Source organism: Bradysia coprophila, unplaced genomic scaffold (genome assembly GCF_014529535.1).
Source record: "Bradysia coprophila strain Holo2 unplaced genomic scaffold, BU_Bcop_v1 contig_232, whole genome shotgun sequence".
Lineage (NCBI taxonomy): Eukaryota > Metazoa > Arthropoda > Insecta > Diptera > Sciaridae > Bradysia > Bradysia coprophila.
In genome coordinates this window covers 7057199-7072556 of record NW_023503493.1, presented here as the reverse complement: position 1 = coordinate 7072556, position 15358 = coordinate 7057199, and the positions used below count along the sequence as shown (strand labels likewise).

Here is a 15358-nt window from a genome sequence, read left to right as displayed (position 1 = left end):
GTATGAAAAGTTCGACTAAAAATGAAACTAATTGGTATATACTGGTTGTCTCTGGTCTACCGAACAATTATATACACTAACAAGAAATTTAACATTTTTACTTTGGGAATGTGGACAACTTTGACTGATTTTCTCACCATCGGGAAGCTTTCTGGTCATGTCTAGCTCATCCACTGCTGGGTATAGCTTCATTTGCTACTATATCGCATAGCCTGAGACCGCACCTTTCCAAAAATACCAAACTTGCCCTATTCGCAATCTGGCTTGTATTCTTTACGATGTCAAATATGTGGGTAAGTCGACCTACTCGAAAGATTTTTAAGGCAGTTTTTTATTTCCAATTTTAACCGATATAAAGTAACAAATTTTGTCAAATAAGGTGTTTGTGGACTCATTTAATGAAGTTTTCATGCACGGTGATACATTCTGATATTTCTTGACAAAGTTCAGGTCTATAGACATAAAGATCATTGAGTACTTCTGGTCACTGAATGACTGCTGAAAGTTTTAGGAAATATCAGAATGTATCACCGTGCATGAAAACTTCATTAAATGAGTCCACAAACACCTTATTTGACAAAATTTGTTACTTTATATCGGTTAAAATTGGAAATAAAATTATTGGGTGCCCAATAAGAAAGTTTTTTAAGATTTGTTGAAAAAATTGAAAAACCCCCTCCCAATTTTTTGATATGTTAAATGGGATGTGCTAGCCTTCATTTTAAGCCAATAAAATGAAAAATCGGTTGGGGTGCTCATTGACAAAACCATAAATTTGGACTTTGATGCCTCATTCTGACTCACAGCTACAACCTTTCGACCCGACGATACTTTTATTAGAATCGTCTGTCAATTCTCTACAAACTACCATTAGATCAAAACCGGCCGGGTCGTTTCATTTCGGGGAAAAATTTTCTGAAAAAGTCATGATTTTGAAATTTTGAAATTTTCTTAGAGTCGTCCCGAGCCGGAGAGGTCGTTTTAAAAAAAATTCTTCTTCTACGAAATGATCACCTTGAAATTACCTATCGATAGCACCATAAACGTCCGGAAACAAAAATGGTGTGTCCGATTCAAAAAAAATTTTCACCCGCAAGAGATCCACCAAATGGTTTATCTCTAGAGATCAGATCAAGCGTATTACGCCTTGGAAAATGTAATTTTGTCTTATAATATTCATGATGCCATGTCATATCCCCATGTGACTCCGACATAGTTTTATACCTTGTGACATGATTATCCGGAGTCATTTACTCGTATGTTCTGGTACTCGGTATGTACTAATTCGTTTTTACCCACAGTTAATTTCTAAAATTGATTGAACAAATTACGTAATTTCTTTGCTACTTTTCTAGTCTATTGAGCACCATTTAACCGATCGTTTCTGAACGATTAACTCTACGCATAACCCAATTCCATTCATAAACGACGTAAAACATCCGCTCCGATCGATTATATTGTAGATGCATAGATTTTATGCTATATTCCCTAAACCAGACATGTTTTTGTGTTCGGAAACATTCATTATCAGTCTCTGCATTCTTTTGTAAATTTAACTAATAAAAAAAAAACGAAGAAACGAACGAAAGACTTCGTCGTCGTTTTGTAATGGAGATCTAAGTCTGAGATGTTTGATTGATTCGTTGTATATACAATAAATGGTTTCTAACAGACAGTATTGGGCCCCTAATTAACACACAAACAGTGGAAATATTTTCACAATAAATATTAATGGGTATAGGTAATGGGCCGTAATAGCTATAATAGTCATTAAATGTTAATGTACTTCCAGAAATATGATGGTGTTCATAGGTTGCATTTTTATATAAGAAAACGAAATGTAAATATTTATGTTACCATCTTCCAATAAACACTAAAATGAGTATTGACTATACACTTGCTCCATTCATAAAAAAATCCCATTAAAAGGAAACAGAAGCTAAGCCACACTGTTTCTTAAAGTGAACGAATTCTTATTACCGACTTACATTGTACTCACTATGTTTCTGGCTGTTATCAATTTAGTGAGTTGTTTTCGAATCGATGACAGCTTATTTACAAATCTGAGTCATATCATTATCATTATCTATCGTAATGTGTTGAATGTTGGGCAAGGCGTTGAATTGAACCCATGACCTAATCAATTATGTATGAACGATCGACATTATATTAATAGATTAGATTGAAATTCGATTGAAAATAATAGTAGGTTAAGCAATTAGGGGAAATTTACCCGCAGCACCTCCTGAAAACTCGTAATTAGCGTTGACATTAGCGGTGAGACTCATTTTCGTCAAGCAAGTAAAATACGTAATAGTTTGGAGATTGTTATCTTGACTGGTGTGGTTGCATCTCTCACCTTCGGTTCGAGTTCACGTCCAAAATTAAAATCTTCAAACTAGTACGTAGTCTCCTATATTTGAATATAGTGAAGTTTGTAGTCCAAATCGATCGCAAAAACGGTTACTAAATCAATGCTCCGTGTACATTGCAATTTACTGATATTTTGTGCTATTCTAGAGACATCGTCGTCGTGTACCCCCAAAAATTTCATTATGGTCATGGATTTATGTATTATAACTTACCTGTATTCTTGGCATATAGTTTGGCTAAACCCTTGGACCAAACTAAGAAATAAATTCACAAAAATTACCAATTTTCCCTTTTACGGGCGTCTGCTGTCAATAATGACGATAGATGACTAATGTGAGCATGTTTGAAGGAATGAAGTAAAAGATTTCGCATCAATCAAGATCAAAATCAATAGAAGTATTCGACCTCATAATAAGTCTGCCGATATCATTGAGGTCTTTGACAGAATAATATGACATGCCAAACAACCTATAGATGACCACAAAGAAAATTTCGCAACATATGTTGCTCTTTGAGTATTTGAGAAGTATTAAGTTCCCACAATGTTGTGACTGGCTCGTGGATAATAACACCTTCGTCTCAACTCAATCGTCAAAATCATTGAAAAAAGGTTTAAAATAATTCAAGTTGAAGCAGTCCTACTACTTCTCCAGTAGATGATCCTTTACAATGAAATAAAGTCCTTGGAAACCCTAAATCTTTTTTCTACCTCAATTTTATGATTATTCCATTTTCATCCTGTCCAAAACATTTTCGTTAATCAAACTGAATTTTCGTTGAACTAACTGAATGTATTCATGTTTGCAAAACACGTTTCGTTCACACTTTACCTGGCGTAGTATCTATAGTCTGCCGTCAATTTTCTTAATAATTCGCTAATCTGTGTCGTTTCAAATATGAATAATACAAAAATATGGAATTTCTAACTGAAAATATCGATAAAACGACGACAATAATTATGTTTGAGTGCATTTCCTGGTTAAATTAATGATTATTTACGTTATGCGAAACATGAAATATATATTTTCTGTGTGACAATAAAGAAATTATTAATAATATTCTATTTGAATGTCGCTTCGCATATTTTATCATCTTTCATTTTGTAAAAGAAGAGACGAAGAATAAGAAAACATAACACAACACTCACAAAAAAATATGATAAATTGTGATCCGTGCTTTGCGCTTTAATCATAACATAACGATACAAGGCACAGTAAAAAGACGAATATTATAAACGTTGGCTCAAAAATGCATATTTAATTAATCAAAAAATGCATTTAACGACAAAGTGGGTACTTTAAAATTTAAGTAAAATTAATTGCCATCGTTCCAACGCATACAGCGCGGTGTCCAATATTTTAACGCTCCATGTGAGTCGTTAATAAAGTTGCTATAAGTAATAGATTTCCATGGTGATAAAAAATATCTATTGACAGTGTGTTCATCCTTCCATCGATAAATAAATTCAGTGTGTGTGTGTGGTGTTATAATAAAGTAACGGAGCAAAAGTGAGACAAAATGCAAATTCTATCGCCAATCGAAAAATCACACAGTACGTTATACACGTCAACATCGACCAAGTCAATGGTTAGCGATGATGTTGACAGTGATTCGGATATGTCGTTAAATGAGTGTGATATGACGTTGGTTGCCGATGATGATTATGTGCTCGATCCGAAGAACGAAGCAGAAATCATGTTCTATCAAGTGGTGGAAATGCTGCGGTTCGAAGAGGAGGTATGCAAAGGTTTTTCGATTTGTCTGTTTTTAGTTTTGGATAAATTTCTTCAATTGAATCTGTAAATTATCTTTACATGCTTTACATGCACCCTAGAGTCGAAAGTGGCTCATTACAACCCTAAGGAAATCGAGGAAAATTACCTGGGATTGAAAAGTGTTTAAAATCAATTACAGAGCTAGTCTAGTGTTCGTGAGTTTATTGACCTCGGCGTCGCCTCAGTTCAACAAACATCACATGAAAATTCAACTTTTTAGCACTAGTTATGTAAAGACTACTGAAAATGCAAGTAGGAGTCTACTTAAATGTGACATAAAATATTGGTTGAGAGAGTCGTCTAGACATGATTGTTTTCCACGAAATGTTAGATCCATTTAAGCCACAAGAAAATTTATAAAAGTTACGCATAAGAACGAGTTAAAAGGGAGAGTTGACAATATCTTATTGCGCTCTAACCAACGTCTTGTTATGCGTAACGTCTACGAAGAAGCTAAAATCGATGGGAAATTTTTTAAACATACCTCTATACTCACTCAGACAATATTTTGTGTCACTTTAAAGTAGAGGTGAGTGGGCATACCTAATTTTTATGCCCGCCCTGCCCAAAGCCCGATAATTTAAAAAAAAGCATGCCCACGGCGCAGCCCATGCCCAAGAATCTTCAAAAGCATGCCCACTGCCCAGCCCATGCCCAAGGCCCACATAGGAAATTTTCGCTAAAAATGTGAAAATTGTCAATCTGAGGCGAAAACGATGTTGACAGCACAGTTGGAAACACGATTTTATGTGCGATAGCCGTTTTAAAATTCCTTGAATGAATATTACATTGTATGGAAAGTCTAGACCGCACTTAAGACTTAAGTTTGTGGGATCACACATTTTTGAAAAGTGCCCATGCTGCGCCCTATGCCCACGAAATTGTAAAGTGCCCATGCCCATGTCCCGTGGGCATGCCCATGGGCGTGGGCAGCCCACTCACCTCTACTTTAAAGTAGAAAAATGAGACACCCCAAGGTGACAAAAATTATCCTGGAAGATGCTCAACCATATCATTACACAGATGGTAAATAAGTCGAGCCTGGAGCTTATTTTTAATGACGACAGCTTCAGAACGTCACTCTCTATCAAGATAACATAAACTAGATTTATGTAATTCGCATAAAGGAATCATTTTCATCTGATGAAAACTCTAGAGCTTAAAAAGTGAGTGAGAAAGAAACACAGAGAAATTGTTGAAAATCCACTACAACAAGATCAGGACACAAAACGTTCCATATGTCTTTTGAAAGTCTTTGAATGGAAAGTGTATTGTAATCATATTGATTGTATCATTTGACGGCACATCAAATACAATACACTCTACCAATATATGTGCTCTACCTTCACCGCAAAATCAACTAAAATCATCGCAATGATAATAACTTCTGTTTACAATTCGGATTATATTCCGAATAAACATCGATTTAATGAACAAGATTGGCCATTCCAATTATTATTACAACCGAAATTCCTAAGTACTTGATTGTATCCAATTCAGATACACCTCGCCGATTGTGTATATTCTTCATTGTTATGATATTATTATAGATTGTAAACAACGGAGGGACTCGGCGAAGCGAGAGAGGATTTATATGAGCTAACCGTGTGTGTGTATTATTGAACTAATGTTAGATTATTGTGGATGATGTTGATCTATATATATACATTGTGTGTGTAGCAAACTGATTATTATGATTATAAATTGATCCAATGGATGTTTGTGTTATCTGTTTACGGTTATGCATATAAATATCATGTTTGATTCGGTTGTGTTTACGGGTCATCTCAACAATTTACTAAAAGTAATCTTTTGGTGTTATTTAATTCTTGGTATCCCGTTTAAAACTAGAAGATTTTCATCTTGAAGCTCGCAACACCCGAAGGTGCAAAACCTGGCATTGGTGTTATGCAAGCGTACAATCCCTGAGGATATATATCCCAGTCTTAGGGGCTAGACCACAAGAGCAGATGACCCTAGACATATTCTGTAGAAAAATCCATTAATTTTGCAGTGGTTCGTAGGCGCATGAACTAATCGCCCTAATTCCCATCTTGTAAGATTTTGGAGTTTGTTACTTTATGGTTTTGACACAACTGGTCGCATGAGTTTCGCACATCGTACATCATCACTGTACCTTAGACTAATTGCTCTAATGGATGTATCGTCAGTTTTCCTCGTATATATTTGAGTGTCTTCTTTAGCGAATATCAGGTTTCCAGCCCGGGCGGCAGACGAACAGCGTCTTAGAGAGCTGTTGAGAAAAAGTAAAATTATTAAAGTTTTAAATTCCTTACTCAGAAACCTGCAATCTAGCCTGCAATTCTTTGTGTTAAATGTTTTAAAAAGTTTCGATTTCATTGTTTGCTATCAGACTATACAATGAAATCCCCCAATCTTTAATTTAATCGTAATTTACCACAAAAAAAATCTTTTATTCAAATTAACCGACCCTTTCAGTTCAAATATTTAACTGTAAAAAAATCCTCCAAATCAAACATTTCAACAATTTTTAATACGAAAAGTAAATGTTTACCGAACTCTAATTGATTAAACATTAACCGACGTTGTTCCACCACAAACGCGTTTCCACACCATAAAATCCTTTTAACATTTCTTTCTTTCAGTTGGGTTTCTTCTTTCGGGCGCTTTTTTTTTCTTTAAGAAGTTAAACTCATTCGTGTAACAAGAAAGCAAACACCTCAAACAGAAAAAAGAAACCAACTGTTTGAGTTTGAAAACATTTCTATGTTTTCATTACGAAAAAGTTTTTTTTTTAGTTTAGAATGCGCGCATATATCACATTTCGCAGTCATGATCGTTTCACATTTTGCCATTGACTTTTTAAGTTTGTCTAAGCAAAATTTGTTAGACTTGACAAAAGTATACATTCGCACGTTCAAAGTCATATTTTGTTTTAATATTATTACCTGCGAGCGATTCATATTTCAAATTTGATAAACGTAATAAAATATTATTCAGAAGCAGACGTGTGAGCCGCAGAGAAAAGACTGACGACGCGACTTTCGATTAGCCGAAATTTAATTTAGCAAAATGTTGGGTTGACTCCCAAATTTTTTGAGTTCTTTTCCGTACAACTTGAGCCGAGCTTTGAACGTTTATCGGCTCTCGTCTCGACCTAGCGTTTGTGACATTTGTTTGTTTTGATACCTCACTTACAACTTTTTACAGCCAATAACAAGTTCATTCTCGACCACCAGCGTTATATCCGAACTACGCCTCGAAGTATGCAAATACTTTCTGATTAAAGTTAGGCGCTCAACTGAAATTTCGCCTAAATGTAGGCTATGTGCACAAATTCATCGTATTTGGGCTACGTTATACGAGTCATTATCGGACACATACCCAATTTATGAAGCTCGAGCGAACGTTAGCCGGAATCGAACTCAGAAAATTTTGCTGAAAGTTCAGTATGTAACCACTGAGCCACTATGTCCTAAACGGAGGCTTAACACAGTTCCGACAATTGTTAAGACGTAAGGAAACACCTCTAAAAAAATTCTAAAAATCAAAGGTAAAATTTTAGATTTTTAGATATTTTTTTGAAGGCATGTCCTTATGTATGGCCTTACTCCTTAACAGCAATCGAGGAAGCCGAAATTCGGCGAGCCGTAATTGTCGTTAATGTGTTAAGTGGCGGCTCTCACACCTGTTCGAAATAATGGGTTTAAACTTATTGTTGAAACGTATGGATTTAATGAATAAATACAACAGCGACGCCGACGACAACGACATTCACGTATGGTTTTGTAAATATTGAATGCCATTTATTATATTGCTTTTTGTTTGCTTAGCATTTCTTATCTAATTAAGGGGTATTGCACTTGATTACTACAAGAAATTTCTACGGGTTCTGATAGTAATATGCCTTTGCGTCTGAATGGTGTAAACTTTTACAATCGCATTGCATACAACCCGTTGACGATATGACACGGTGTAGATCTTGCCAATGAAAAATATTAAATGTCATAAAAGGGCGTTCTTAATTTAATATTTCCGTGGAGAACTTGAGTTTATACGAGAAATATAATAATTAAATTATGGATGATGATGACACTACAGAGATAAGAGTGAACGAGTGTTCAGATGCGCTGCAAAGGTGATAAAAAATTCGAAATTAATATTTTAGCGTTTGAAAATTAATGTGCAAAGGTGAATGATTTTCGGTTTATTGCATGTGTTTTAGCTCCGACACAGAGCAGAGCATTCTGTTGAAAGAAAATATTCTCCGAAAGCAGATTACAATGCAAATTTTATGTGCATCTGTCTTTCGCGTTTAAATGAAAATGATTATGTTCCAACGATTATAATAAGATGCACGGGTGTATAACACACACATATTCGGTAGATAAACCATTTGTATATGCAAACGTTTTCATCTTCAAAAGGTTTTTAATTACTTGAAGAAATCCACTGTACTCTCGTTGAATGTGAATGAGCGGTTGTGAAACGTTTTAGTGCATAGTTGCATTATTGATAGAGGTGGTACCGAGTTGACTTAAGACTTGTACAACCGAAAGTATTACGATCGGGATAAATTTCTTTTCGAAATAATTACGAACGGGAATGCAGTTGAGTATTTCAATTAAAAAGGGCAATTTAACCTGCGAACAATTATGATAATCTGAGAGAATTTACCTGGGCCATTAAATTATTGTTCGCTTGCAATTTTAGCAATTAAATTTTTATCTCTCTAAATATGAATGATTTGATTAGGGTTGTCGACGCGAAAATTTAACTTTTTAGGAGCAGAAGTCATAGTGTCAATGCTCCTAGTCTGAATTAAGCGTGACTCCCCTTTCAAACATAATTGTAAATTTAATTTTTTTTTAAATGCAATAGCCTCAATACGAACAACACACACTCTACGGATAATAGCGGCAGAGTCAAAATTATATCGGCTAAATTTGAAGTTTTTGGACAAAATGATGTATGGACGACTTGTACATTATCAAAAATAAGGGGCACCTTCCATACATCACTTTTCGATTGGACCACAGGTACCACCCGGAACCACCTGGAACCACTTGCAAAAATCAAGCAAAACTTCGACTCTGCCGCTATTATCCGTAGAGTGTGTGTTGTCTGTATTGAGGCTATTTACAAAAGATTTCGATCGAAACAATTTCAAATTCCGAATAGAATTCGTCCGTACCGTTACATGAATCATCACAAAATTAAATTAATTCTCCTACCGAAATTGTACACCGTATTGGTCGTGCATTCATTTGTTAAATGTGTGGAAGATTGAATTTGATTTATTCGTAACGTATCATTGAAAATAGAATCGAATGGAATTTCGAGCTGCTGCAATAATAATCTTAACAACTTACGAGTGTCTGTGAAATTAATAACCACCAAATCCTTCAGCGTAAGAGTGTTTATTACTCATGCATTGTGCATTGATATGGTATTAAGTTTTGATTTGTTTGATTATTCGATGAGGAAATAGGTACTTTCGACACATGTGCCGAAATGGTGTAGCTTTGCGCACAAAGTGGTTCTTTATGTAGGGCTTATTATTCGGAACTTCAATTCTTAAATTCTTGAATTTTTAGTTCTACTCAAGTTTTATAAATTTAATTCTAATAATTACTCAAACGTCTTAAGAATTCTAAAATTCTTTTAATCCTTAAGAATTCCCTAAAAAATTTCGAATAATAAGCCCTGTCGTTATTACAACACAGCATGAGCGAACAAATTTAATGTTTAGCGAACCAATGCGAAAATAATGAAAATTATAAAGCTACTCTTGTAATAGACCGTGTGCAGTATAAATAATTTATTTTTAATTGATGTAGAATATCTATCTATCTATGATGTAAATCTTCTTTATATTGAAATATAAATCTTTTTTCAAAATCGCACACGGTCTATTGCAAACTTAAAAAAAATGAATTCCGTAGTTCGTTAGTTAAACTCGTTCGAATTAAACAAAATTCGCAGAAAATTGATCGTTAGTCTGCAACGAATACCTCTGTGATATCGACTTATGGTGGACATAAATGCCAAGATGTCAGATTTTAATTGAGGTGGACAATGTCGGATATTGTCCTAAGGATCTTTTTAGATCGTCTCTGCTTCTGAGCACTGTCGAAGTCGCTTTTAGATGATTCTAAATCCTCTCGCGCCAAGGTTAACCTGTTACAGACGGCAAGCATTTGGTTAGTATTATTATCGGGTCTATTACTTCCATAGATCAAAGTATTTATCGATAGGTTTATTTCAAATCTTGTACTTCAAATTTTTTAACAAGCATTTTAATAGATAACTGACCATATTACCCAGAGCTTGTCATTATTTTTGTCGGCGTTAGCGATAACAGATGAATAGGCGCACCCAACGAGCCAATTTCTGATAAAAAATTCTGGTTCAACAACCTTTGGACCTATTTCGAAAATTTAAAAGTAAAGTGTTTAGGAGATACAGTGGCTGCCTATCCCCTAAACACCAGCCCATATCAGTAATTTTAAATTTTAACACACATTCCTCCCATTCCACTGTGGCAGACTGGGCTATAAGGGCATCAAATTGACCGTTGTCTCCCAAAGTTTTTTTTTCGAAAAGAATTTGTATTTTTAATGCCGATTAAACTTTGTAAACAAGCAGAGATTCCAGTGTTGCTGAACTAATTAAAAATCCCATTTCTGATAAAATTTTGTGTTTAGAAAACGTTTCAGAAAAACTCAAAGAAAAAGCTTCAACGAAAACATTTATTGGTTTTTCCTGTGCTCTGTTCATAACCGTAACAAGAAAAAATATTTTACGTTACGCCATCGCTCCCTCATACTACACATTCATCAAACATAAGTTTAGTTTCAAAAACCACCAGACGAAAAAAAAACAACATTTTATACCGCATCAAAACCCATCCGAAAGTTGGAAATTCATTTTGAAAAGGATTTCATAATTTAAAAGCGGTGTGGATGATAGTCCTTCTTAGCTTTTTGCTGCATCCATATTCATACAGACACCATAATCTAAGTGTATACGATGGATTACTATTTATTATAGACACAAAATGTTGTGTTTATATTTTTGTTATTATGCAAAAGGTTGGTACAGACAAGTTGAGTGAGGCCAGGCAATAAATAAACTTTCATTTTTTCCCTCCTTTTCTACAAAGTGGAACTAAAGTTTAACTCGTTGAAAGGATTCCAATAAAAAACATTTTTGGAATATTTTGTTCTTCTCTCTCGTTGCTATACGTTATATCATTGAGTGATTGAGCCGTAGATTTTATGCAAAAAAATATTATTAATTACCGAGAAAAGGAAAAAAAACTTTGCATTCTTGACTCGTGAACTGAATTTCAATGCAAAAAAAATCCTTTTTCCATAAAATTCGCAGTGCCGCGACTTCACACGGACATTTGGGGAATTTTGATTCTGAATAATTCTGAAAAATTCGGTGAAATTAAAATCCTCTAACATAAGTTCTATTGCGTATGGCCCAGCGATTTGCAGGGTGCAAAATTGTCTGTTCGTCGCACAAAATTATCTAGGTTTGAAGTAAGATCTGTGGTAACGAAACAACATTTCTGTTTGCAAAGTTTGCCACTAACCCAGTTTCGGCACTGAAAGTTCCTTTTTTCCTAATTGACAATATGAATTTAATTAACTTCTTAATTGCTTGTGACCTATGAGCGTGCTATGGATTTGTTGCTGAAAATTTTATCGGTTTTCGCTGTATTGTTTACTGATGGCAGGAAAGCTAATTAATTCATTTATTCTGTGACAACAGCGCGGTCACACTTCTTATTATATAATCCATTAAGGTCGCAATATAGTCTCACAATCGATTTTTTTTATCGCTAATAGCGCTAATAGGTAGAACGTATTGTGTTAAATGAGAGTGTGTTGGTAAACGTGAACGCTGGATATTATTAACCTTCACTGTCCGTGGAAATGGTAGACAACTACACGAAATGTTGCTTAAGACATCAGTTTAGGATCGACTGTAAATTAGATGGACTGGCTACTAAATTTAGTTGGATGGCTAACTTGTGCCTTAATGTCTGGATATTACACGTTTCTATGTAGGTCTTCCTTTTAATCTCTCTGTGCTAACGTGCTGATATCAATAGAAATCACATCAGGAAAACGTTCTTAAAATTGAAGGGAAATGTCCTATCTTACGGAACTCTTCCTGATTTGATTTAGACAAATTTGATTATGTACAAATATCGTTGTCTCAATCGAAAACGGTAGCTTTTAAGAATGACGTCATGTGATTTTATAATTAGAACGAGCAAATTGACAACCAATGATCGTTATTGTTATTGTTGCTCCCTTCTACACCTCAACTAAAAAATTTCCATTTCATTTCAGAAAATGCGCCAATTCCAAAAGACACTCGAAGACCTTACATCTCGAGTTGCTTCAGCTGAAACAACCACAACAACATGGAATCAACCAGCTTCAGCCAATGAAGCCAGCGATCAGGTACAACATCTGCAAAGGCTGCGTGATAAAATGACTACAGCCGGTGCATTGCTGGATGACTGTAACGAACAGCAAGGGTAATTTAAAATTTGTTCACTGCTCTGTCAGTCCAAAACTCATTTCTCTTATTTGCAGTTTCTTCTCCGCAAATCATGTTCTAGTTCCCAATCAATGTCTGGCTAAATTGGAAGATCTGAATACCAGGTAACGTCAGGCCTTCTTTTTGAATCGAAAACAGAATTTCAATATCACCTGTCCACAGAATGAAACTCCTTCAAATCGCAATGGATGAACGGCAAAAGGTTTTGATCAGTGCCGGCGCCAATCAGAACAATCTCAACGCAGACGACATTCGCAATTCATCGAATAATGGCACTATCGGTCCGCTGCCTAATTTAAGTGCAAGTGTCAAACCACCTTGGGAGCGGGCAACAACGCCAGCAAATGTGCCTTATTACATCGAGTAAGTGCAAATCGTTTTGGAGTTAATTGACAATGAGTGTCGGTGACGATAACACTTTATCTCGCATTATTTCAGTCATGAACGTGAAACAACACACTGGGACCATCCGGAAATGATTGAGCTTATGAAATCTCTAGCTGATTTGAATGAAGTCAGATTCTCTGCGTATCGAACTGCGTTGAAGCTACGATCAGTTCAGAAGCGTTTAGGTAATGCGAGTGATCACATCGCCTTCATTGTGTCGGTTGTGATTATAACAATGTCCGACGTATATCGGAAGAACGGTATCACTCATGTCCGATCATTTTCATTCACAGCACTCGACCGTATCCCAATGACAACGGCAATCGAATCGTTTGATCGACATGGCCTGCGCGCACAAAATGATAAACTAATCGACATTCCGGATATGACAACTGTGTTGCACTCTCTGTTCGTTACAATCGATCAAATTGATATGCCGCTGATGTTGGATTTAGCCATCAATTGGCTGCTGAATGTCTACGATTCACAACGGACTGGACAAATCCGGGTGCTTAGCTTTAAGGTAAATTCTTGTTGATGACGTCGCAGTCGTTTGTTTAATTCCGATTCTACTTCGATTTAGGTTGGTTTGATTTTACTCTGCAAGGGCCATTTGGAAGAGAAGTACCGCTACTTGTTCCGACTGATTGCCGATCCTGAACGGAAAGTGGATCAACGGAAATTGGGTCTGCTTTTGCACGACTGCATCCAAGTACCGCGACAGTTGGGCGAAGTGGCGGCTTTCGGTGGTTCGAACATTGAGCCATCGGTCAGATCTTGTTTGGAACGTGCTGGCATTTCACAGAACGGTCAGGGCGACTGTCAAGAAATTTCCATCGAAGCGCAACATTTTCTCGGATGGTTACAGCATGAACCGCAGAGTTTAGTGTGGCTACCGGTATTACACAGGTTAGCTGCAGCAGAGGCAGCAAAACATCAGGTGAATGTTGAATGAATCATTAGATTGGCCATCAAATGAGCTAATGGTAAATTGGTCTTGCTTTCACAGGCAAAATGCAACATTTGCAAAGAGTATCCGATCGTCGGATTCCGTTATCGATGCTTGAAGTGCTTCAATTTCGATATGTGCCAAATGTGCTTCTTCTTCGGTAGAACGGCCAAAAATCACAAACTTAGTCATCCAATGCACGAATATTGCACGACAGTAAGTGGATTGTGTTCCTCAATTTTTGTTGATGGAGCCTAACGACCTTATCAATTCCCTTTCCAGACAACATCCACTGAAGATGTGCGAGACTTTACACGGGCGTTGAAAAATAAATTCAAAAGCCGAAAGTACTTCAAGAAACATCCACGAGTCGGATATCTTCCCGTGCAAAGTGTTCTCGAAGGTGACGCTCTGGAAAGTCCGGCACCGAGTCCACAACACACGACTCACACATTACAGAATGATATGCACTCAAGACTCGAAATGTATGCGTCTCGTCTGGCGCAAGTAGAATATGGAACTCGCAGCAATTCGACGCCGGACAGTGATGACGAACACCAGCTCATAGCACAATATTGCCAATCGCTTCCGAACAATGGTCCGAAATCACCCGTTCAGGTCATGGCCGCCATGGATGCCGAACAACGCGAAGAACTTGAAGCCATCATAAAGGATTTGGAGGAGGAGAATGCAACACTGCAGGCCGAATACGAACGACTAAAATCAAAACAAACGCCAACAACGACACCCGACGACAATCAGAGTCCTCTAGTTCAGGCGGCTCAGGGACAGGACATGATGACCGAAGCGAAACTGTTGCGCCAGCACAAAGGTCGATTGGAGGCTCGCATGCAAATCTTAGAAGATCACAATCGACAATTGGAGGCACAGTTAACACGACTGCGACAATTGTTGGATGAACCAGGCACTAAACCATCTACATTACAAACCCGATCGGTCACAGCGTCGCAATTGAATACAGAGTCACCGGCTAAGATGCAACACAATGGCCACTACGAACAGAATCAAAGTAAGTTTCCGCTGTGTGACATGTTCGTCATTTTTTTTGCTGGTTCGGAAAGTGGTGGCAGAATAATAACTTTGGTGTTGGTCGATTCTCTTTCGTATAAGTTAGAATTTTCAACGAATTTGCTGAGGTCATGTGATGATATGATGGCTCTGCTAAAGGTCGGCGGGAATAGGAAATATTTGTGGACCATCAGTTTCTCTATTTTCCCATTATCGCCATAAGTTAGCTTACAAACGGGGAGAGGTCCACATGTTACAAGCATAGGACTCTTAACTGAAG

The 15358-nt window shown here is 36.6% G+C and overlaps 1 protein-coding gene across 6 annotated transcripts in view; it reads left to right on the top strand.

The window, feature by feature from the left end:
* LOC119076005 (dystrophin, isoforms A/C/F/G/H) overlaps positions 1–15358 on the top strand; it is a 339975-nt gene that overhangs the window by 319612 nt on the left and 5005 nt on the right. For all 6 annotated transcript variants that reach the window (XM_037182582.1, XM_037182583.1, XM_037182580.1 and 3 more), the window contains 8 exons: positions 12500–12690; positions 12749–12817; positions 12876–13076; positions 13152–13285; positions 13394–13623; positions 13684–14040; positions 14110–14265; positions 14332–15079. In XM_037182582.1, the coding sequence (XP_037038477.1) occupies positions 12500–12690; positions 12749–12817; positions 12876–13076; positions 13152–13285; positions 13394–13623; positions 13684–14040; positions 14110–14265; positions 14332–15079 (2086 nt within the window). The remainder of the gene's footprint in view (positions 1–12499; positions 12691–12748; positions 12818–12875; positions 13077–13151; positions 13286–13393; positions 13624–13683; positions 14041–14109; positions 14266–14331; positions 15080–15358) is intronic.